Source organism: Anoplolepis gracilipes, chromosome 6, assembly GCF_047496725.1.
Source record: "Anoplolepis gracilipes chromosome 6, ASM4749672v1, whole genome shotgun sequence".
NCBI classification, from domain to species: Eukaryota; Metazoa; Arthropoda; class Insecta; order Hymenoptera; family Formicidae; genus Anoplolepis; species Anoplolepis gracilipes.
In genome coordinates this window covers 5,264,679-5,288,575 of record NC_132975.1, presented here as the reverse complement: position 1 = coordinate 5,288,575, position 23,897 = coordinate 5,264,679, and the positions used below count along the sequence as shown (strand labels likewise).

Genomic DNA, 23,897 nt, shown 5'->3' with positions numbered 1-23,897 from the left:
CAAATTAGAAAAATTATTTCAGCGAATACACTCAAATTATAGATGGATTAACTGTCGTCTCTCTTTTTATATTAAACAAAGTTACATTTTAAAAAATAAATAATTATTATTATATAATACAAAGGAAATATTTGGCATGAGAGCATTAACATATGAGGAGACAAAATTATTTATTATAATTCATGGATTGCGTAATGTAAAAAAATCGCAACTATTTATAACGTTAATATTATTACCTAGCGTTACTGTCGGGCGAACGTTTCAATCAGATTTTTCTGATCATCTTCAGTGCAAAAATAAAGTCAATAATTACGATAAAATATAATGTAAAAAGTTACTTATAAAACTGTTAACCTATTCGCATAGTGTGTATTATTACATAATAATAAATATATAATATAACAATAATAATAATAATAATAAAATAATAATTTATTATATCATATAATAAATATATTATACAATATATAATTATTTAATAAATATTTTCTCATCAAAACATTATATACAATTGCAAGTCATGAAAAAAAAACGTAACCTGAAACTCTGATGTTTATCAGCGGGAATCAATATTTTATTACTGACGCATGATGCGCCGGTTACTGCGGTATTTCACCGATCAGTCACAACAACAATTAATAACGATTCAAAGGCAAAACTTAAATTGACGCAGCTGGAAGTTATGGTCGATTGAATTTTCGGCGCACTTATCGTTTCATTAGTCATGTCGCATATTCGCTAAAAGCGTCAATAATTAAATGTGTATAACGTATGAAACATTTGCGTGCGAAACTGTTCAACTATGGGAAACGAAGATAGCATATGCAAGTAGTGTGAATTGTATGCAACGGCTTATTAGCTCGATGAAACGTGCGTATGATAAGGTGTTTTACTTAGTTATTATCATTTTTTATTTATTTTATTTTATGAAATAAGAATGATTGAAAACCTGCACGAGTGTTATATAACAAAAGTAAAAAAAAAAAAAAAATAATTTATATTACGTCAGAATAAAAGCCTATTTAAGGATGTTTAGTACCTATCTTTAAAAATATAAGAATTTAATAAAATTTGCACAGATTGTTCTGATACATGTTCCGAGACTTATAAAAAAAACCTAGAGTTGATTCACTGAAGCAATCAAAAATTATAAGGATTTTAATTTTCAATGAATTTACCCGTCGATATTATTATAAATATAATTATTTTGTGAATCCAATTATACGTAAAAGTATTAATATAATTATAAATATAATTATTTATATAAATAAGTATAAATATATTAATTTCTGTCCTTTTTAGTCCTTAAATTGATACGATTACAGATTTTCTATCTTATAAAAAATCTGTGATCGTGTTGATTTAAGAGCTAAAATAGATAGAAATAATAATAGGAATTTATTCAAAATTTGCAAAAGTATAGTTTAAATAGAGAGGAAATATTTGATCACATAATTTTGGTCAAGTACTGACTAGTTCAAAAGATATTGAATATAATTTTCTCAATTTCGTCCTATTATCCGAGATGACATTTATTATGAAAACGTGGCAACGTAACATTCAGCTGAACCTTCTTTTGACATTTTAAATAATCTATCTTTTCATCTGAAGAAGCCTCTTTATATACAAACGTGTAAGCGAGAAGCGACTAGGCCTCATATGTCAATTTGCAATTTGACCAACTTATGAAAAATTACCATGTTGCCACATTTCTTTCTTCTCGGAGAAATAACAAATTATTAAATTTATCAAAGAAATAGTTAAAAATCTTCTATATTTTGTCATTATTCACTATAATTTTTATTCTGACATTTCAAATTACTCTGTACGAGTAAGTTCTTTTATTTTTATAATTCAAATTTTGCGCTGTAATGTTGAAATCAAGGTACCGTCAATGATAAAAGTTTCTGATTACAATTTAAGAAACACGAAAATTGTCCGAAAAAAAGCAACAGAAGTTCGAAAATACATTTCTACACTCTAGCTATGAATAAGTAATAAGATTTTATGCAATCTTTATAATAATCATATATTAAGATATATGAGAAAAGTATATATTCGTCAATTTCGACTGCTTTTTGCTCCGATTGTAGGTACTAAACATCTTTAATAACGATGTGATAACAAGATTTAAATTGGAATAACGGGATATTCATAAAAGATGGACGTAAACCTCGAAGGTTCAAAAGTGATGGAAAGTTGTTGAAATGGCTTTTGAAGGTATTCCGGCCGCCTCGCGTTTTTTTACAGGTCGCAGGGTAACCGTGTTCTAAAGGGCCTGTTAGATCCCTTTTATCCAAACCTTCTTCCACTCTGAAAGAACGTCTCCTTGATCTACGATGGCGGCCTAAGTAGTCGTATCCATCAGCCATTTACCGGGATGGTAAACCCCGTTCGACTTGGGTACCGCGATGGGATCGGCGTTATTTGTTCTTGTCTGGGGAATCCGGAAGTGCGTACATCGTTTACGATTCGGACTTTCCCGTAATGTCCTTCAACTTCATCGTGATGTACAACAATTTCGCTCATGGACCGATAATCGCTGATTCTTTATCAATTATTCCTATTATGTTTGATTATTTGATTAATTGAGAACATTAAGCGCGGCTCGTATTATCTGACCGTATCGTTATTATGTAATATATAATCATAACTTTTCAACATTTTGAAACCGCTCGATGGGATATCCGCTCATGTTGAGCAAATAATTTAAACGACCGTCTGATAACGACTGTTATTAAAGCTGCGTAATTAACAATATCATGCGGTCCAATTGCTTTGAATTCGTCAGTTACCATAGAAACGCTACTATTATTTAAAGTAATGAGCAGAATAAAACGAGGCATTGATATTACATAAGCGACAATTACTCTTACAATTGTTTTGTCGGTCGACAGAATATAATCTTCGTTCACTATATAATAATAATAATAAAATGGAATTTGAATGTTGTTATTAGAGAGAGCAGGATTTGTTATTAATTATTGTATATTTTATAGAAGCAATTCTCACTTTTACAGCATTGGAAATAGTGCTTCTAAAGGAGAGTAAAATATGCTGATTTTTGCCCAGAAAGTGTAACGTAAGTTACATATATTTTCTTATAGTTTTTCAGTTGTTGAACATGAAAATACCCCTTTTATTGGCGAATAAGTCATTTTTAATAATAATTCAATTATTGTTTTAACATTTCTAAAGTGTTTCGTTAAAAGTGCATTTCTTTAGTATTTCGTGAAAAAGAAATTATAAAACTATAATATAAATAACTAAATAATTGCAGCAAAATCGACACTAATCGAATTAATATTAAAAATGACTTATTTCGATTTTCATTTGAGGCAAATTTTGACCATTTTCCCATGAGTTTAGACCAATAAAAGGGGTATTTTCGTATTCAGCAACTCAAAAACCATAAGAAAATATATGTAACTTACGTTGCACTTTCTGGGCAAAAATCAGCACATTTTACCCACCCTCCTTTACCTAATATCAAGGTACATACATAATATTCCCGAGTTTTATCCCGTTTGTCAACCGTCGCGTGCTGTTTAGGGTAAATTCGGCTGGAGCAAGTATATCAGGTACTTGGAGATCTATGTCGTGCTGGTTAGTGGCTGCTCGGAGCTGCTGGGATACGGATAAGCAGGTAATCTCGTTGTAGTACGTCTTGTATGCGTTCTTTGTCTACTGTGGCCCGTATATCGTACGAGACGCGATGCCCCTACAAAGCTTTAGCTTTATACCTTTTGTGATATTGCGTTGTTTTATATATAAAAAAGAGGAGGACGATATTTACGACATCACGTAAAGTCCTATTATATATATTAAGTCATTGTGTTGAATATACTACTCATCTTTTGAATCTTAAAAATGATAGGAAAAAATTTTTCGAAGACGGATTATATATTAATAAACTTGTCGCTTATATAGAAATATTTAAATAAAATAAATTTTAAATATATATATATATATATATATATATATATATATATATATATATATATATATAATAATCTTTAATAATCACGTTAGGGAATAACATTTCTAAATTATGAAATTTCTACTGAAAAATTTATACAATACATCTTGCCAAATTTTCTTTCTTTTCGTATATCTTGAGCTAGTTTATAAGTTGAATCGTACATCATCGCCTCGTGAAATGGTCCAAATGATAAAAGCGTATTTTTAGCGCTGATGAAACTGTACTGCTGGATAGCTGTGCATTCTCGGCCAACAATCCGCGAGAATTTCGCGCGCGGCGCAATGAAAATTTTCCATTTATGCGGACATAGATAAAGCAGGTCCGAAGATAATAAGCAGGCGAACGAGCGCATGAACGCGGTGTCGCCGGGCGCATTGTTAGTTAAGCCAAGAGATAGCCGTGATTTAGAACGTTGAGCGCCAGGACACGTCGAGATGGTGAGAAAAGGGAGAGGGAAGAGGGGAAATCACGTCGGTAAAAGAGAGAGAGAGAGAGAGAGAGAGAGAGAGAGAGAGAGAGAAGGAGAGAGACAGCATCTGGGTGAGAGGGGTGCTGCAGTGAACAATACTGAGTATGTATATCTATGAACAGACAACTGGGCAACCAACCAACGGAGGCCAACCTGCAGCCAGCAATAGCAATGGGCCGTAGGGATGGCTCGTAATTGCCGAGCGGTCCTCAAGTGGCAACGACGGCGGTCAATTTCACCCCTATGCCCGTGCCCTGGAACCGCGACACCGCAGAGACCCCTTTTACGTTCGGCATACAGTATCAGGATTTGGCGGGGATTATGCTGGACACGAGAAGCGCCGTCGTAACTCGATAGTCTCTCCCTTCGAGTGATCGAGGTTACGCGGCAACTGCTCCTCCTCCGTTTTACGTTCCAGTGGTTTTAGCAAGGAAACTGCTCTTCCCGTGCTCTAGTCGATCTGCTTTATTTCCTCGCGTCTATGAACCTAATAAAAAGAAAAGCTTAAGGATGTTTAGTACCTATTTTTAAAAATATTTAATAAAATTTGCACAGATTGTTCTCATACATGTTCAGAGACTTATAAAAAAACCTAGAGTTGATTCATTGAAGCAATCAAAAGTCATAAGGATTTTAATTTGCAATGAATTTACCTGTCAATATTATTATAAATATAATTATTTTGTGGATCTAATTATAAGTAAAAGTATTAATATAATTATAAATATAATTATTTATATAAATAAGTATAAATATAATTATTTCTCTGTCCTTTTTAGCCCTTAAATTGATACGATTACAGATTTTCTATCTTATAAAAAACCTGTGATAGTGTTGATTTAAGAGCTAAAATAAATAGAAATAATAATAGGAATTTATTCAAAATTTGCAAAAGTATAGTTTAAATATAGAGGAAATATTTGATCACATAATTTCGGTCAAGTACTGACTAGTTCAAAAGATATTCAATATAATTTTCTCAATTTCGTCTTATTATCCGAGATGACATATTATTTATTATGAAAACATGGCAACATAGCATTCAGCTGGGCCTTCTTTTGACATTTTAAATAACATATCTTTTCATCTGAAGAAGCCTCTTTATATACAAACGTGTAAGCGAGAAGCGACTAGGCCTCATGTCAATTTACAATTTGACCAACTTATGAAAAATTACCATGTTGCCACATTTCTTTCTTCTCGGAGAAATGACAAATTATTAAAATTATCAAAGAAATAATTAACAATCTTCTATATTTTGTCATTATTCGCTATTATAATTATTATTCTGACATTTTAAATTACTCTGTACGAGTAAATTCTTTTATTTTTATAATTCAAATTTTGTGCTGTAATGTTGAAATCGTCAATGATAAAAGTTTCTCATTTTAATTTAAAAAACACGAAAATTATCCGAAAAAAAGCAACAGAAGTTCGAAAATACATTTCTACACTCGCTATGAATAAATAATAAGATTTTATGCAATCTTTATACTAATCATATATTAAGATATATGAGAAAAGTATGTATTCGTCAATTTCGACCACATTTTGCTCCGATTGTAGGTGCTAAACATCCTTAAGAGAGATATAACGATTTGTGGTGGCAATTGCATTTAAAATAAATATGTCTGACAAGAAATAAGATTTATTATTAAAAAATCCACGTAAGAAGAGGATACCATGACATTTTTGACATTTACTTTATAGATATGTCAACTCGAGGCGCGAAGAGATATAAACAGTCGTTGCCAATTTCCACGCTTTTTATCTCTCGTACTTGGATTTGGCCCAAAGTTTGTATTCGCGTACTCATTATAATGGATATTTTATGCTACTTTATGTTACTAAAATGATATTATTGGATATCCGTTCTTTGGATCGATTCCAAAATTAGCTGGGACGAGTATATCGTCCGACGAAATTACCTGCGTCAACATAAAATGCCATTGTGAAAGAGTAATCAATTCTTACTTCCATCCCTTCCTCTTGCTCAAGCAAATGCACTCAATGGCGATTTATCACAGACTTTTGCATATATTCTCTCTTGCACTCGCTAGAAATGCATATGCTGCAAGAAATTGTGCGGAAACTTTTTCACGTAGTGTAAGAAATTGCATTATTCTTGATTGCCATCGACAGTCGCTCGCCATGTTGCCTTAAAAATATTATCATTTGCTAAATGCATGCATAATGTAAAAAAGCATTGTTGTAACGTAATGATCATATTGAATGTACGAAGGAAAAATGTAAAAAAAAAAAAAGATTAAATAACCGCCAATGTGTTGCCGTAACAAAGGATAACGCATATAGGTTTTAACAATACCCGTATGTGGCATATGTTGAAGTTTTCGTGAGGTTTTTAATTAACGCGAAATTGCTCGTTTCATTAGCGATCTCACTGTGTTTTCCAATCCGTAATAAACTATAAAAGAGATATGTGCTCGGATTGACAAAGAAATAAGTAACATTTTTGTAATATGAGATTTTGGCTAGTTTTTTTTTTTTTTTTTTTTTTCGTCCAAGCTCTGAAATAACACACGCCACTAATTACTTCGATTTCCGAGCAACATATGGCTGGTGAAACAAATCGAAAAATATAAAATTTCGGCAGTGTGAAAGCAAACATTCATGACAATCAACATTCATAGTAAAAGTTATTTGAATAACGATAACATGTGTTTGTGTTTACATGTATGCCGCCTCTGTGTCTCTTTTATAGATGAAATGTATAAATGAAACACATGTACCTATATTATATCATATTATATAATACAGACGAAATACATTTTTGTGACTAATACTGAAATAACACGCAAAAAAGTCATTTTCCTCTCGTATCATTTTTGAAACGCGCCCGTTGTGAAATATGCTTTTAATAACGTTAATCGTAATACAAACAGCTGATTGTCAGTATACAGGTATACAGATGCGCGTTTCATGAGAGAACTGTCATGAATCTTTTCTTACTAGAGAAAAATGACACGGAAAGTTAATCTACTGTTGCGCAACCATCACAAATCGTTGTTAATGGCAGTAAACATACCGGAAGTCGTAAAGAAGCTCGTAGAAAATTCCTATGGCCAACGGCACGACACGCTATGGTCATTATCGAGATGCGGGATGGGAAGAGACGAAGTGCGGCAATATTTACCATCGAGTATTTCTTCTTTCGCAAACTTATTTTTCGTTTAGTTTCACGTCTGTATTAGACGGTTTAAGTATCTCATTAGCAACTGTAAATTGCAGACAATTGATTGCCTTAATATACGCTGTCTTAACTTAGACCTTTTATTTTTCGAGAATTGAAATGAAAAAAAGATTTTTCATCAATTTTTAGTATTTTCCTCTCAGAGATAGCCTCAATAATTCTATTAAAAACTTCGATCCTAATTAAAATAAAAAAGTTATTATTAACTTTTTGATACGTACGCAGTAAAAAATAAAACGCTAATTTTTGAACGCTTTTTGCATATCCCATTCTAACTTTTAAGTTAAAATAACTCATTTATTATGTGTTACTTATTGACGAAATGTTTAGTAATTGACACAAAACTTTAAAGTTATTTTTTTATTGTGACTTTAAGTGTAATGTAAAATTAAGTGTAATGTAAAAATAACATACAAATTAATTAAAAGCTACAAAAAAAAGAGTAGTTACAGTAACTTGTAAGAAATGTTGGCAAAACATTTTAAAGTTCATGATTACTCGAAGATTTATTTTAACTTTTCTTAGAATATTAAAATAATTTTGAAACACGTTAGTTGTTTGAAATGATTGTTAATGATGTGTTAAAAGCGCTCAAAATAATATTTCACTTCTAAGAGACATACACAAGGTGTTAAAAGTTATGAAGTTGACATAAATGTAACATATAAAAATGTTATAAAAATAATAACATATCAGCTGTATGTTAATTTTACATTAAAGTAGTAATCAAAAAACGTGGTAGAACAAGAAAATTTTAACATACGCGCAATTTTTTACTCTGTATCAGAAAAGAATCTATTTTATATACGAAAGTAAAGTCATCAAAAAGTGAATATTTTACATTATTTTATACGTATATTTTATATGCAATATCAGAGAATATAAAAATACAAAATCTCTTGTATTTATTTTTCGACAATCTCATCTTAAAATTCTTACACGCAGCGTTGTCAACAAATTGATTTATGACAAAAAAAATGATTTTATTTTAAAATATGAGAAAGATGGGTTCCTTTGTTGCCGATGAGAGAGAGCCGGGCAGCGATATCCTGTTTGTTCCATAAAAAAGCAAACCTCAGGAAGGCTTAAAATATCAAGAGAAGAATTTTGCCGATATATCTGATAATTTTTTCGAAAAAATAGTTCGTATTTACGTTTACTCGGGGTTTAAAAAAAGATATTGTAAAAAAGGGAGGGAGAAGGCAGAGAAAATATAACAAAGTCGCTACGTGAACGACAACATTGACGTATCAATTTGGCGTGCTGTCTGAAGTTTTAATTCGAGATAAAAGCGAAAGGAGGGGGCGGAGAGGGAGCTTTGCAACACGGCGCGTGATTACTTAGCGGCTATGTATAGTAGCAGAAATGTCCTCGTTAAAATCACTTGCCGTAATCCTGGCTGCTTTTACTTTTCATGTAAAAACATTCAACGATAAAGTGCACCTGCAACAACAGAAATGAAAGTCACGATTCAAAGTGCGGAACTGCGACTTTTGCGTTGGAAAATCGGCTCCCAGATTGGATTTAAGGAGTACACACAACGCGCGATCCATTTAATTACCTTTTCTATAGCTAATTAAGATTGAAATCTATTTACTCGGTATATAATTAATTTATTCAATATTAATGTGACGAATCTGAAACGAGAATGAAACGCTGAAATTATAGATAATATCAATGTCTTGGACAGTTTTATCATCAAGTAAGTTAAATATTTTATAGAAATATTGTTACGTAAAAGCACAGATTTTTTTTTAATTAATAAGATTTAATTACGAAACAGTTTTATAATCTTCAATTATTACGAAACAAACGTTTGAGATCGTTTCCGTTTAATTTTTTAAAATTAATAACAGTGACACTGTATATTTTGTCTTATTTTTGAGATCGTTATACTAAATAGTAAACTGTTTGCATTCCATACCAACAGTTAAGTCGATTTAATAATGGATGATCGTACGCTAAAGTGCCGACATTAGTAGTAATATATGTATACGTTTCGGAGATGTTGGAATATGGAGCTTAGCAACGGTCAGTCCGGTGGAAGGTAGCCAGACGGATCAATATCGCATTACTATAAATAATTAATAGGCGGCTCCTATGCGTGCCGCATAGCCTTCTAGCTATCCCAATTTTCTGCTGGATTTATACGTATTGATAGAACAAAGGCTGAAAGCGAGTTACTGTGGTCATTTATCGTACGGAAACACGACACAGAAAATTGATTTCTTGACCCATTTATTTTCATGCATTTATTATAATGCAATATTCTTTTAATGTGATGTTTTTTTTTCGATTGCATTAAAAACTACATTTTTTTTAAAATTTATTTAGATTCTAAAATATTTCTCAAATATGATTGTTTATTATCGAGTGAGAAATGTTATTAGCGAAAAATTCAGTCATTGCATTTTAATAAATAATAATAAGACATCAACGGTTGTGAATTATGAAGTCGGAAAATTTTCAGTTTTTTTTCTTCTCTCTTTCTCATCATCTTTTATTTCTCGCCACGAGATGAATCGGTCTCTCGAAATACGCAAGAGATACGTAGTCCAAAGCCATGTTTGCGATCTCGTCCATCGCCTGGTCCAGGAATTGCACGACGTACGTCATCCTGCTTCTGCGGCAACGAACCCTGGGGGCACAATAAAACTGCATCTAAACAACGTGAGCGAGCGAATCGGGAAGAGATGAGGAACGAGAAGAAGAGGGAAGAAAGGAAAAGGGCGAAAGGTACAGGGGAGATCCGAGCTTGCATCGTTACAGAAAAAGGTTGGGTCAGGAGATGGGGTGAGGAGATTGGGGCGAGGGGCGAGGCCGGGAGGACGTGATCGCGTTAACAACAACCGTCGAGAAAGCTGGGCGTTTCGAGCGATCCGGTTTGAATAAGTAGTTACCGGCCTAATAGTAGTACCGGACTGTGACGATCGTTGAATACCGAAATTTCCGCCAGGCACGTCGCCGAGCGGCGAGCAGATTGGTTAAAGAAGGGGCGAACTCGCGAGGGAGGGCGCAGCTTGCGGACTTAGCTTAAGTCTACGGCATCAAATCGCTATAAACACGCGTCGATCACCCTGCCCGATGACTTCGGGTAGCTATCATCTCGTACGCTGCCATATAAAGCCGTTTTCTCTTCCTCCCCTTTGATTCCGGCCATCGCCCTCTTCAATTGTCAGTTTTTTCCTTGTTCGGCACGTACATCGCACAGATGACCTCAATTCGTAATAAAACTACCGGACAGAGCTTGCAACTGGATTTTGTTCGCGATATTTTATCCGTGGAATCGTTTTACATATATAGCCTTTGCAGCTTTTTATATTTAACTAATTTAATCAAGATCCCTCTATCGCGATGATAGATTGTATTTCGTGCATGATACGTTTCGAAACGGTTAGCAGTAGAAAAGCGAAAATCGTGTTTTTCGAGATAAATACACTTGAAGTTTTTATCTTGCAGAATAATTGAAGAAGCGCAATTACTTTTCCATTTAATGAATAAAATATTAACAAGGATAATTTCAAACGCGTGTTTCTCTCAAAACATGATTTTTGCTCGCACGCTTTTTTCCAGTCGTCGCATCGTCTCAATTTTTTTCTGCTTCACCGATCCAAGCAAGACGAGTAGGAAACAAGTGAACGCAATGTAGGATAAGAGAAAATGTCAGCGTCTTCCCTTTTTCCTTCTCTCGAAATTACAGAAAAATGAACGTGCTGGACGTTCCCTCGTTCAAAAATATCAGTGGATTTCCGCGCGGGAGAGAAACGAGACGCGGGTTATCAAGGTTACAATTTCCGCGATATTCACGCTGCCCTAAATCCTAGGGACGTAAAATCTCTTCGCAATAATGAATTTGTCGTAAAACATTGAAATAGCTCTTCCTTGATTTCAGGAGTAAGTTACTCCTCCCTAGTTGATTCATTTAGTGGGTTACGAGTCTTATCAAACTGCAAGTAACTATGGTTTACAAGACTGCTTTGCACTTCTTTTAAATTTGAAACTTTTTCTATTGAAAAAGTTGCTTTACATCCATCCAACTTTATCTTTTAATTTTCCATTTTCTAACTTGCTATTAACTTTCTATCTTTCATGAGAAAATTATACTTTTGATAAATGCGGATGAGGAGAAAAAAAAACATCACTTTGTATTATATCGTATTTGTGAAAATTGCAAGGAGCAATGATATTATGAAGATTTACAAGAGAAAAAATTATAGAATAGCTACAAAGATTTCTTTCTATTTTTTCTCTCTTAAATGTCAACATTCAGTTTTTGACTAGTCTATTGTAAAATTAACACGTATTGAATTATGATCTGTGTAAAAATCGTTTGTACTCTTCAATTTTATCTAAAAAATTTTTTTTTTTTTCAAATAAATATTACCAAAACGAGAGATTTTTTTTATCTCAATAACATTTAATTTTTCATCAAATATTTATAGGCACGATTCGGTAAAGTTCATGGATACGGATCTTAATTCCACCAGACATTATTTTTTTTTAATGCAATACATAAATATAAATATAAAAAATTTTTCAACACACACACACACACACACACACAGAAGCCGCGACGGTATTCTCGTGGACAACGGTTATTATCTCTTCACAAATTACATCGAGGTAGCGTAGCAGGGCTTTTGGTCTCAGCCGTGATAAACTCATCCACTCCTATCCTTCGCCATGGTTTCCTCTCCACTCTTGTTTCTCGTCCTCTGTCTCTATTATTTTCAACCGCCCAACTTCTGATATACCACCTGCAACCCCATTTACCTAGCTACTCTATGTACGCGTTAGACAACACTTATTATCCAGGTAATACAATCGCATAATGCGCCTCTCGTCTTTGCACCCACGATAATGCCTAATTTAATGGCAAGGAGGAGCATCGCAATCTCAAGTCTAACGAGAGATTCCTATCCGGATGTTACGCGCCGTCGATCAAATTAATTTACAATTATGATTATAACGATATCGCTTGTCTGAACATGTTTTCGAAACATAAATCTATATTGAATTACAATACATATATACTTGAGAAATTGAGAGAGAAAGAGATTTATATTGAAACTCAAATTATAAGCAATTTATTTACTTTAAACTTTGCTCGAAGATAAATAATATATTTCCGTCTTAAATATAAGACGGAAATAAAAAATTGCAATTAAAAATCTAACTCCTAAAATTTTGTCTAAATTAAGTTTTTCACATGGCATGTCACTCATATTATTTTGTACAGCGTGTATGTAATACAATATCAATCATTGTAAAGTATCTATTTCAACGTGGAAAAAAAAACAACGTAAAAGATCAACGACAGAATGACTAACGAGGAAAGTTTGGCAGTTCGTAAATTCGAAAAAACTTCGTACAAATAGTTCTCTAACATGTAACTATTTTTCGTTACGAGTCAAAAAACGAATTTAAAGAGTGAAAAAAAAAAAAAAAAAAAACTGACTGCAGATCAGGGAATACGCTCACATAATTTAACGATGTTATGGAACATAATAATAATATGTGTATCTAAAAAAAAACTTTTCTTATTTTTCGCGTAATAGTGGATGTATCATATATGATTAATTAACAAAATATATGTGATTAATTTACGAAATATGCAAATTACGTGTTTGAAGAGTATTGAAACGTGAGTATTACAGCCGCTTAACAAGCTCGTGCGACCCTACCACGTGTTGTCGATCTCTTTTGCACATGGATCTGGGTGCTTACACATACACACACACACACACACACACACACACACATGTGCGTCCTCGCAGAATACATTGTGCGTGGGAACGTATCGCCGAGAAATTGCGGGGAGACGATCGATAGCTGAATGCAACGAGCTATCGCAAATATCGACGCAACTTCTCCACGTCGGCTGTACTCGCAACTGATAACTCTCTCGTTAAATGCACAATCTTTTGCATATATTTGGAGATCTACAACCACAGAGCGAATCATCTGCCCTGTTGAACTAGATTGCGTTATAAGGATGCATAAATATGGAAATTACTTTCTCTTCTTCACAAAAAGATACGAAAAACAAGCGATGCATTTTTATGCACCTAGTTTCCGTTAGGCGTACTATATTTATGAAACTTTTAAATCTACGCAAATGACAAGATTTGCTTTTGAATAATAAAAAGAAAATTGTAAAATATCTTATATATAAGTGTAAATATATAAATCTCGCTCAATATTCTTCTGGACGTAAAAATTTTTATCTCATTGTCAAGTCATGTATAAACTATCCAGGAACGTAGAGAAAAATTTTTCTAAGAATGGAAGAAAAGTTCTTGGAGAAATCTATGGAAATACTCGGAATCGTACTCCATGCTGAGAAAGCAAAAGTTTCCGTTAACACTTTTAATACATCACGGGGATGAAGCATTTAAAAATCCGAGATAAAAACACCGCGAGTCGGACGAGCGTTTTATTTTATCTCGAATTACTGTTTCGAGTTGAGCAGACCGCGGAGAAGAGACAATTAAAACTTTAAACTGAAATAGCACCACCGTCACCGTCACTTGGACAAACTGAATTCTTCGGACGGTGGAAAGCTTTCTTTAGTTGGAGCAACAACTTGCTTCAAGAAAACTTTTCTCAATGATTTAAAACGTTTCATCGATGTACTGTTAGGAGTACTTATGTATTACGATCTGCATGTCACATTTGTGTTAAGAATATATTTTAATCAAGCATCGTTAGATTATTCACAATTAATTATCAAATTCAATTCGAAAACTGAAAACAGTTATTTTTAAACTGGAGCATGTTTTCTTTCAATCATTGATTAACGTTTATAATGTAAATTTTATATGCATTAAATTAATTTGGAATTTATTTTGCTTTCAGTAATAGAAGACCAGCCTGTCGCTCAAGAAATAAATGAGACAGGAGATATTGAAAATCGTGAAACAGGTAGATATCGAAGCTTTATATATTTATTTATAATATATATATATATATATATATATATATATATATATATATATATATATATATATGATCCTTTTAATAGACGAGGAAGAAAATGACGAAGAAGAAGAAGGAGAAACTATTGTTCAGGAGACTGAATTTAAATTGGAGGAATTTCTTCAAAGGTGCGATGTGAAGAATTAATATAAAATATCTCTGATATATTGACTCATTTATCTATAAATATTGTTTAATCATATCTTTAACAACTTACTTTAAATATTATTTATAATTAATCTTTAAACTCTTGTTCTCTTTTGCTCTTTATTTCAACAAAAGTTAAAATTCTTGTACTCTTGGTAGCAACTTTAACGCGATCTGTTAAAGTTTCAGTTGAAAGAAACAACATATATGATATAAAATATATATATTAATACGATAAAATCTAGCAGTATTTTTGTTAAAATTATCTTTATTAAAAAATATTTCTTTATTAAAAATATATCTTTTTTAAAAAATAATAATAATATCATTTAAAGGTTCGCCAATGTTAAAGTTGTTAAAGCTTTAGCACTGCTACTGCGGCAATTCGAGAACAATACAATCGAGGTAAATCACTATGTAATAAAAATGCTACACCGGATTGCTTGGGATTGCAAAATGCCGGCCATGGTATTCCAAGCGTCCATATTTCGGAGCTTTCAAAGAATCTTTGAGTCAAAAGATCCTGGATATAAGGTAATAAAATAAATTCGACATTTTTATATCATATTTTCTAATAATGTGAAAATTATTAACAACATTGTACAATTTTAACGGCACCTAATTGTTGCTTAACTATTGTCGAATATATATGTATAAATATTTTTTTAGCCTAACTCTGTCATCCTTTTTTACACATGATGAAAGATAAGACTTTACTGTGTTTCTCAGCTCAGATAAAACTCCCCTTTTCTTATATCGCGCGATAAATTCTACCACCGAGGTTTTTATTTCATCTTTGTATCGAGCTTAATGGCCCACGGAAGTGGACTTGTCGAGTAGCGAAAAATCGATCCTTGCTTTAGGAGCTCCAAAAGTTCGCGGTCTTCATAATCCGTCGTTTCATCGAAGTCGCCCAGAAGAACCGGAAGTCGTACATGGAGCTGCTCTTCTGGAAGACCACCCGTGACGCGATAGAAATCGTGGATGGCTACAACGCGGAAACGAGTAACAAGAAAGTTTCACGAGCAGTCTGGACGGAAGCGGAAGAGGACGAGCTGCGCACTCTCTTCATGGAACATCAGACTAACAAATACCCTCAAGGTAAACTCTTTATATTGCATCTATTTCTTGTGGAGAAATCTCTTATATTGTCAAAATACATTCGCTTTTTCTAATAAGAAACATTCAAATAATTTCTTACTACAAAGACATAAAAAATATAATAAATATAAAAAAAAAAATAAAAAATATAAGCAAAGATATAAAAAAATATAACGCGCGACTCAATGACGTAAATCTGAATAAGAAAAAAAGAAATTAATGACAAACTTGCCGCAAATAGAAATAATTGTACAATTTTTTTTTATTTTATTATTATTGTTTGAATTAGCAAAAAATTATTATTTTATCTTTAAATATTTACAAACGACAAAAAGAGCTACATCAAAATTGGGTCATTTGTATATTGCAATAATTATAATGTAAATTTACAGACTTGATCGACTGGCTATTGGAGCACATTATCAACGAAGCTAGGACGCGACGTACCATCATTAAAAAACTCAAAGAAATGAGTTTGATTGTCAATTCAAAGGTAAGTTGTACTTTTTTCTTTAAGAGTAAACAATCTTGAAGCTGTATCAATTATAATCTAATTATTTTTATAATTTAATTATTAATTTATTTTAAGCTAAATATGTTTCGTAAGAGTAAGAAAATAGCTTTGAAAGATTTTGCAAAGATTTCTCCCTAAAAAAAAAGCACTCGGTCCATTCATATGCTTCCACGGCAGTCCCAGTCGCGCTCCGTCTGACAAGATCAATGATTTACGAGAAGCTTGAAAGGACGGGGCGGGGGAGGGGGGGTCGTTCGCCCGGCCTCGAAAATAAGTTTCTAGACTGCCTCCGCTGACGGGGTGAACATATGCAAAAAATGGAGCCGGGAATTGCTACAGGAACTGTAAATTCTCCGGAGACAATACCTACGGGGCGAGCTTTCCACCCTCGTTTCTTCGTTTTTCCTTCTTTCACCGATTTCTACCAAGTGGTTGCGTGAGGCTTCCACCAACCGGTAGTTCCTTCCTCCGAGCATGGAAATGTCTGTGCGTCCCCTCGTCAACTCGCGGCCCTAAAACTGACGCCTCCTCGAGAAAAGCTATCGTTTTGTTTGCTTTCTGCCTTACGACATACGTATAAACATTTGCATCGCCCTTCGGGGCACGAAAACACAAAAAGGAAACGTGACCCAACTGCTTTGACAAGTTTGCCGAAATGTAAATGTGTGTATGTGTTATATGTGGGTATCGTGTAACTTTTGCGTCAACCGAATGCGAATTAAAATATAATAAATACTTTATTCTTAATCTCCAAGTATATTTTGATGCAAATTATTAGAGTTTATATCGTGAAACTGGGAAAACACGAATCTCTCCTTTTTCTTTCCTAGATCATGATTCATCAATTCAAGACATCATCCAAAAATTTATTATACTCTACGCGAAAAAATTAAAGGGTCGTGAAACCTGGAGAATATTTAATGTTTAATTAATTCCGAAACTAAAAGTGCATTATTTTTTTTTTTCTCAAATTACTAATATTTTGTAAAGAGAATATTTTCTCCGAGATAGATGTATTAATCTCACTAAGCTTGAGAAGCGCGTTTCTTTTTCCTTCATTATAACTCTTTTCTTCTGAAAATACACGGTGCAATACGGTGATAAAGCATGGGAATGCGTTAATCAAGCTTCTTATTGCGGCAGAGGAGTTACTAACTAGTTACCGGCTTATTTAAAACTTGAAATTAATTGAGTTTGTAGAGAAGCTTCTAACAAGGGAAAAAAGCACGTAGCGGAGAATAAGCGATGCAATACACAATACCGGATCTTATTCTACTGTGCTTTTTGTAGATATGAAACGCGACGTATAAGAGATTCAGCAAAAAATTTCATTCGCTTGGAAGATGTCAGCGGTTTTTTAATACCAGCAATTTTTTTTTTTTTTTTTTTTTTTTTTTTTTTTTTTTTAATAATTACTTTAAAACAGAACGCTGATTGGTCGTTTACAATCTTTATTCTTAAGATCGCATTTCTCAGTCTCGCTAAAATTTCATTATTTTTTTCTTCAAAATACATCTGAGACAAGTAATTTTTTTATTTAATAAAAATAGAATTGATTTTATTGCGATTATTTTTAAGGAAGTTGCAACTACTTGAAAATTGACCTTTTTTTATATGGAAGAAAGTGGCCCTTTAATTTTTTCGCGTAGAGTATAATAAATTTTTGGATAATGAATCATGATCTAGGAAAGAAAAAGGAGAGATTCGTGTTTTCCCAGTTTTAATTTGCTATTAATCATAAGTAATCATCGGCGAAGAGGGTTGCTACGTCAGCAGAAACATTTCCTCCAACGTATTATCGATCCCTTCGAGGTCTTCTAGGGGAAAGGCTTAGCCGCGGAAACGTTTCATTTAAATAATTTCATGCGTGAGTACGTTTCGTCTTCTCTTCGAGGATAGAAGAAGAAGAAGAAGAGAGAGAGAGAGAGAGAGAGAGAGAGAGAGAGAGAGAGAGAATCAAAGACTACGGAGTCGAGTATTCATTTGACATTCATTTAGTTCATGGAAGTCGTACGATATTGCTCCGTCGGCCATTTAGGGAGCCTCGTTTCATCGAGGGTGGAACGTAATCGCTGGAAAACGAGCGGTCCTGGCTTCTCCTTTTTAAATACGCCTACTGACTTAGGAACTGCTTTTCCAGACATTATACACGAGATACTTTGTTTCATCAAATCCGGGGATTAAGCGCACGCAAAGTAGTACTCTTCGAGAAAATTATAGGAAGCAAGAATTGCTGCCGAGTGTCAATTTATATATTTTGTCAAGATATCTCTGTATTTTCTATTGTAACTGTAATTATCATTCGGTTATCGTCGAGTCAATGTTAAGGGTTGTAAAGTATAATTTTATCTATCATTCTTAGGAATATTAGACAATAATTTATAATAGTGCTTAATTGCAATTTATATCATTGGTTTTAGAGTTTTAAAATATTATTAATTTTTTTTTCTTATTACGTACACTGTTTGACTTATTATCTGGCTTATTATCCGAAATCTCGCAATTAATTAGAACGTGCGAGCTGAGGTACAAAAGAGGTTGCCTAAGGAATGGTCTGAGGAAGAAATTACCCAGCTTACGGAACTTTGGACACAGTTCAAGGATGATGATGGTAATTTTTAAGATTTATTTTCCTTAAGTTACTTTCTCATTGATATGTTTCTTAATTCTTTTTAACATTTTTTATTTTATTTCTTTTTTAAGTATAAATCCGATTAGTCGATATTGACTTTTGCATTTCCATCATTCATTTATTTTTCACGTTTCCGAGTATTAATTCGTAACGCGATTAAATTATTATATCATAATGATTTGTAATTATTAACCACGAGTAAATGAAATAAAGAGAGAAATTTATAACTTGATAGTATAGATTTTTCATGAGAGTCTGACGATATTACGGTAACTGTCATTTATCTGTAATTTATCTACGAATATTATATATTCACTGAAACTGGCCTTAACCCAATTTCTCAATATAAATTTGTTCGATAGAAATTTGCCATAAATTTTCGCGTTAATTCTAACCGGTTATTCGCGTTCCGAAACTGTTGAAATATTTCGTGAATGCGAAATTCGTACGAGAATTCGTTAACACCGGAACGATTCCTAGGATTTAATTAAGCTCCGAACATCGGACACGCTTGGCTGCTTGTAGTAATAATTTCGAATCCGCTGGGACGAACGAAGAATAATATCCTTTCTGACAGAGACATTTTCAGAGAAGTCTTGTAAAACTTGTTTCATTTTCATACGAATCCGCCGCTCTCCATAACTTTTAATCTCCGAAGTCGCTTCCACGCCAGGCGTAATTCTCAGATGTCCGCGAAATGTCAAGGGCATTTTTCTTCACGTTCTTTTCAAAAATCTCCGCAAAGTGTTTTATTCTATCGTATTTTCACTCCGCAGTTGTTAACTCTAGAATTCTCAACCGACAAACGGAAAACATTCGCAAAGATGTCACGTTGTATAAGGGACAATCTTTTTATAAAATTAAATTTACGTCACATAATATAAATTGGAACGCGAACAGTTTATATCGGAGAATCGGATTTAAATGTAAAATTATTTTATAATCTTTTGAAAAAAAAAAATTAAGGATGTTTAGCACCTACGATCGGAGTAAAAAGTAGTCGAAATTGACGAATATATACTTTTCTCATATATCTTAATACATGATTATTATAAAGATGCATAAAATCTTATTATTTATTCATAGCTAGAGTGTCGAAATGTATTTTCAAACTTCTGTTGTTTTTTTTTCGGACAATTTTCGTGTTTCTTAAATTGTAATGAGAAACTTGTATCATTGACGGTACCTCGGTTACAGCAACATTACAGCACAAAATTTGAATTATAAAAATAAAAGAATTTACTCGTACAGAGTAATTTAAAATGTCAGAATAAAAATTATAATAGCGAATAATGACAAAATATAGAAGATTTTTAACTATTTTTTGATAATTTAAATAATTTGTCATTTCTCCGAGAAGAAAGAAATGTGACAACATGGTAATTTTTCATAAGTTGGTCAAATTACAGATTGACATATAAGGCCTAGTCGCTTCTCGCTTACACGTTTGTATATAGAGGCTTCTTCAAATGAAAAAATAAGTTATTTAAAATGTCAAAAGAAGGCTCAGCTGAATGCTATGTTGCCACGTTTTCACAATAAATAATATGTCATCTCTGATAATAGAACGAAATTGAGAAAATTATATTCAATATCTTTTGAACTAGTCAGTACTTGACCAAAATTATGTGATAAAATATTTCCTCTATATTTAAACTATACTTTTGCAAATTTTGAATAAATTCCTATTATTATTTCTATGTATTTTAGCTCTTAAATCAACACGATCATAGGTTTTTTATAAGATAGAAAATCTTTAATCGTATCAATTTAAGGGCTAAAAAGGACAGAAATAATTATATTTATACTTATTTATATAAATAATTATATTTATAATTATATTAATACTTTTACTTATAATTAGATCCACAAAATACTTATATTTATAATAATATCGACGGGTAAATTCATTGAAAATTAAAATCCTTATAACTTTTGATTGCTTCAGCGAATCAACTCTAGGTTTTTTTTACAAGTCTCTGAACATGTATCAGAAGAATCTGTGCAAATTTTATTAAATTCCTATATTTTTAAAAATAGGTACTAAATATCCTTAAATTATCCGTAAGTCAAAAGTCCGTAAAGATCAACATTCAATTGACGTATAAATACATTTCGTAAGATAAAGCGGGGGAGCGCTTGCGTTTCTCTTTGAACAGAGTTTAATTGATTCCAACTTTAAATCTCTTTGAAATCTCTAACAATCGTCTCGATCTTCCCTCTCGCCTGTGATTCTCTCATAAAGTCTCCCTATCATCTCATCGCCGTACCATTTCTTGACGACGCTATAAAAATCGAAACTACACTTATGTTCCCGACAGATCCCGTGGATTTGATTTTCACCGGTCTTAGAATAAAGCGGCCGAAGCCGAAGATCAAGGAAAAGCTTTTGGAATTAGGATTGGCGCAGGATCGCAAGGAGCTGCGCAAAAAACGGGCTAGAAAAAGCAACCAGGGTGAGTATAGCTATTCGTTCTTCTTCCTCCCTCATCACAATCCAGTCTGGAGCATATCCCTTGTTCCGGCCAATCCCATCCCATTCCATTCGCATCTGTCTTTCTTACTATCCTCCGATTCCGCGACTATTCCCATTCGATCAGTCTTCTAGTAACGCGATTGCCGGCGACTGCATAGAGCGGCTCGCTTTCAACGGGGAGAACGAAACGACGACGTAGAAGATAGAGAGAGAGGGAGAGAGAGGGGGCGGGAAAAAGTGAGAAGGAGCAAAGATCAATTTGTACAGGATTCTTCTCGCTCTCCTATCCCGATTTCTTACGGACCGTAGAGAGGGAAAAAAACCTTTCGTCGATATTACCACCCGAGACAAGTTCGCTCGTATGTTTGTAAGATCGTTTCTGTTTCCCTTCGTTATTCCTTAAGAGCGAAGCAAGTGTGCGGTTCTGAGAAATGTTCCGGTCTTTGATTTTAATACTATGAAGAGAACGAAATACTATTGTTTAACTGCGACAGATAGCGAGTAACGTATTAAGCTAATATTTTCACAGAGATATCGATTTTATGAGAAACGTTTCAATTATGAACAAGGAATGCGTGTTATAAATTTTCGGTTATAAAGTTATAAATTATTTACAAATATGTCACGGATATCGTGAAATTTAAAAAAATCGTGATATATGCATATTTTTATCTTTTTTATTAAATTATTTATATATTAAATTCTCTTTCTCTTTCCCCAGTTTGTACAATATGTTATGCAATAACTTGTGTTGTAGAAATTATATACAGTTAGTGCGTTTTGTGAACCAGATGCTACTCGGGTAGTTTATTTGTATCGAATTACCAAATATATATATATATATATATATATATATATATATATATATATGTATGTGTTGTATTTATATATATTTATAGTTATTCTTAATCTCATAAAAGATAATCATATATTTATAATCATTTTTTTTAAATACTCGCGTAACTTACGACTGAAACAGTAACCCGATTTACGTAGCTTTTAATATTTCAAAATTAATATTAACAAATTGTTGAATCCATTCATTATATTAATTTAAAAGTGAAGGATACAACTTTTTATTACGATAACAAAAATGAAAAATAATTGTAATAAATAAGATAATAATTATTATAATAAACATTTAATGTTACAATTTTATTTTTTTCAAAATTACAGGGTGTAAAAATAATTCCAAATTATTTTTAATTTGAATGTGAGTCATTAAATTTCAAACAAATTTGTATCATCAATTTTTCAGATATTTGAAATAATATTTACGCTTTCATATATGTATTTTTTCCCTGTCTTATTCGAAGTTCATAATAATATCATCACGGAATATCAATCTTGTTATTTAATATTCGGCAACTGCGAATTCCAGACGCACTTTCGTCGCTCTTGGACCAATATCACTCGCCTTAGCTTCTTATTATGGTGCCGGAAGGAATTTCATATTTATCATGGATATTGTTTTCCTCTCTCATGCCTTATTTGTATTCAATGCATTGAGATAGCTCATATCATAGATATACAGCTGCGAGATGAAGCATTGCCGAGAAGTTTCGGTTCACCTTATGTGTCTTTGAAATAACATTTTCCCTCAACGTCATGTTTTGATGCAATTTCGCTATCCATATAAGATTATCCTTATAGAAAATGCTATTGTTTTTCTATCAGTAACATATAGGCCAAATGCAATTAATATTTCGCCAATACATTTGAAAATAGATTTAAATCGTATCCAATCTGTTTATTAGAATGTAACATATTTTTAAAAAATTATGCTCGATGTGTGATCCCAGACAGATATAAAAAATCAAAGGAACCTTGCAAATTCTGATTTTGATGAAACTTGGCACACACGAAGGAGGGGCGGGGGGGAAGGGGACTCAATAGATGAATTTAGAAATTCTCAGTTGCTGCTAAAAAAACGGTTCTAAGGGGAAATCACCCCTCATATGTAGAGCGGTTTTTCGATTTTCTCAATATATCTGGGAAACTATTCGAGATATAAAAAAATGTTTTATACCAAAAGTTTCATAGTAAAAGCACGTCTATTTAACTACAGTAATGAAATTAAGAAAAAATAATTTTTGAAAAAATTATCTTTTTTAAAAGATTATATCTGGAAAACTATTCGAAATATAAAAAAATGTTTCCTGTAAAAGTTCCATTGGTAAAATCGCCTCTATTTAACCACATAAATAAAATTAAAAAAAAATTTTTTTTGAAAAAAAATTATTTTTCTTCAATTTTGTTAATATGATTAAATGGAGGTGATTTTTCGATTTTCTCAATATATCTGGAAAACTATTCGAGATATAAAAAAATGTTTCATACAAAAGTTTCATAGTAAAAACACGTCTATTTAACCACAGTAATAAAAT

General features: G+C 32.7%; 1 protein-coding gene across 3 annotated transcripts in view; it reads left to right on the top strand.

Moving 5' to 3' along the window:
• The window catches only part of Timeout (circadian regulator timeout), a 118,187-nt gene that overhangs the window by 90,811 nt on the left and 3,479 nt on the right, over positions 1-23,897 (top strand). For all 3 annotated transcript variants that reach the window (XM_072894904.1, XM_072894903.1, XM_072894902.1), the window contains exons 16-22: positions 14,521-14,586; positions 14,687-14,768; positions 15,123-15,321; positions 15,651-15,888; positions 16,281-16,381; positions 18,914-19,013; positions 21,356-21,490. In XM_072894904.1, the coding sequence (XP_072751005.1) occupies positions 14,521-14,586; positions 14,687-14,768; positions 15,123-15,321; positions 15,651-15,888; positions 16,281-16,381; positions 18,914-19,013; positions 21,356-21,490 (921 nt within the window). The remainder of the gene's footprint in view (positions 1-14,520; positions 14,587-14,686; positions 14,769-15,122; positions 15,322-15,650; positions 15,889-16,280; positions 16,382-18,913; positions 19,014-21,355; positions 21,491-23,897) is intronic.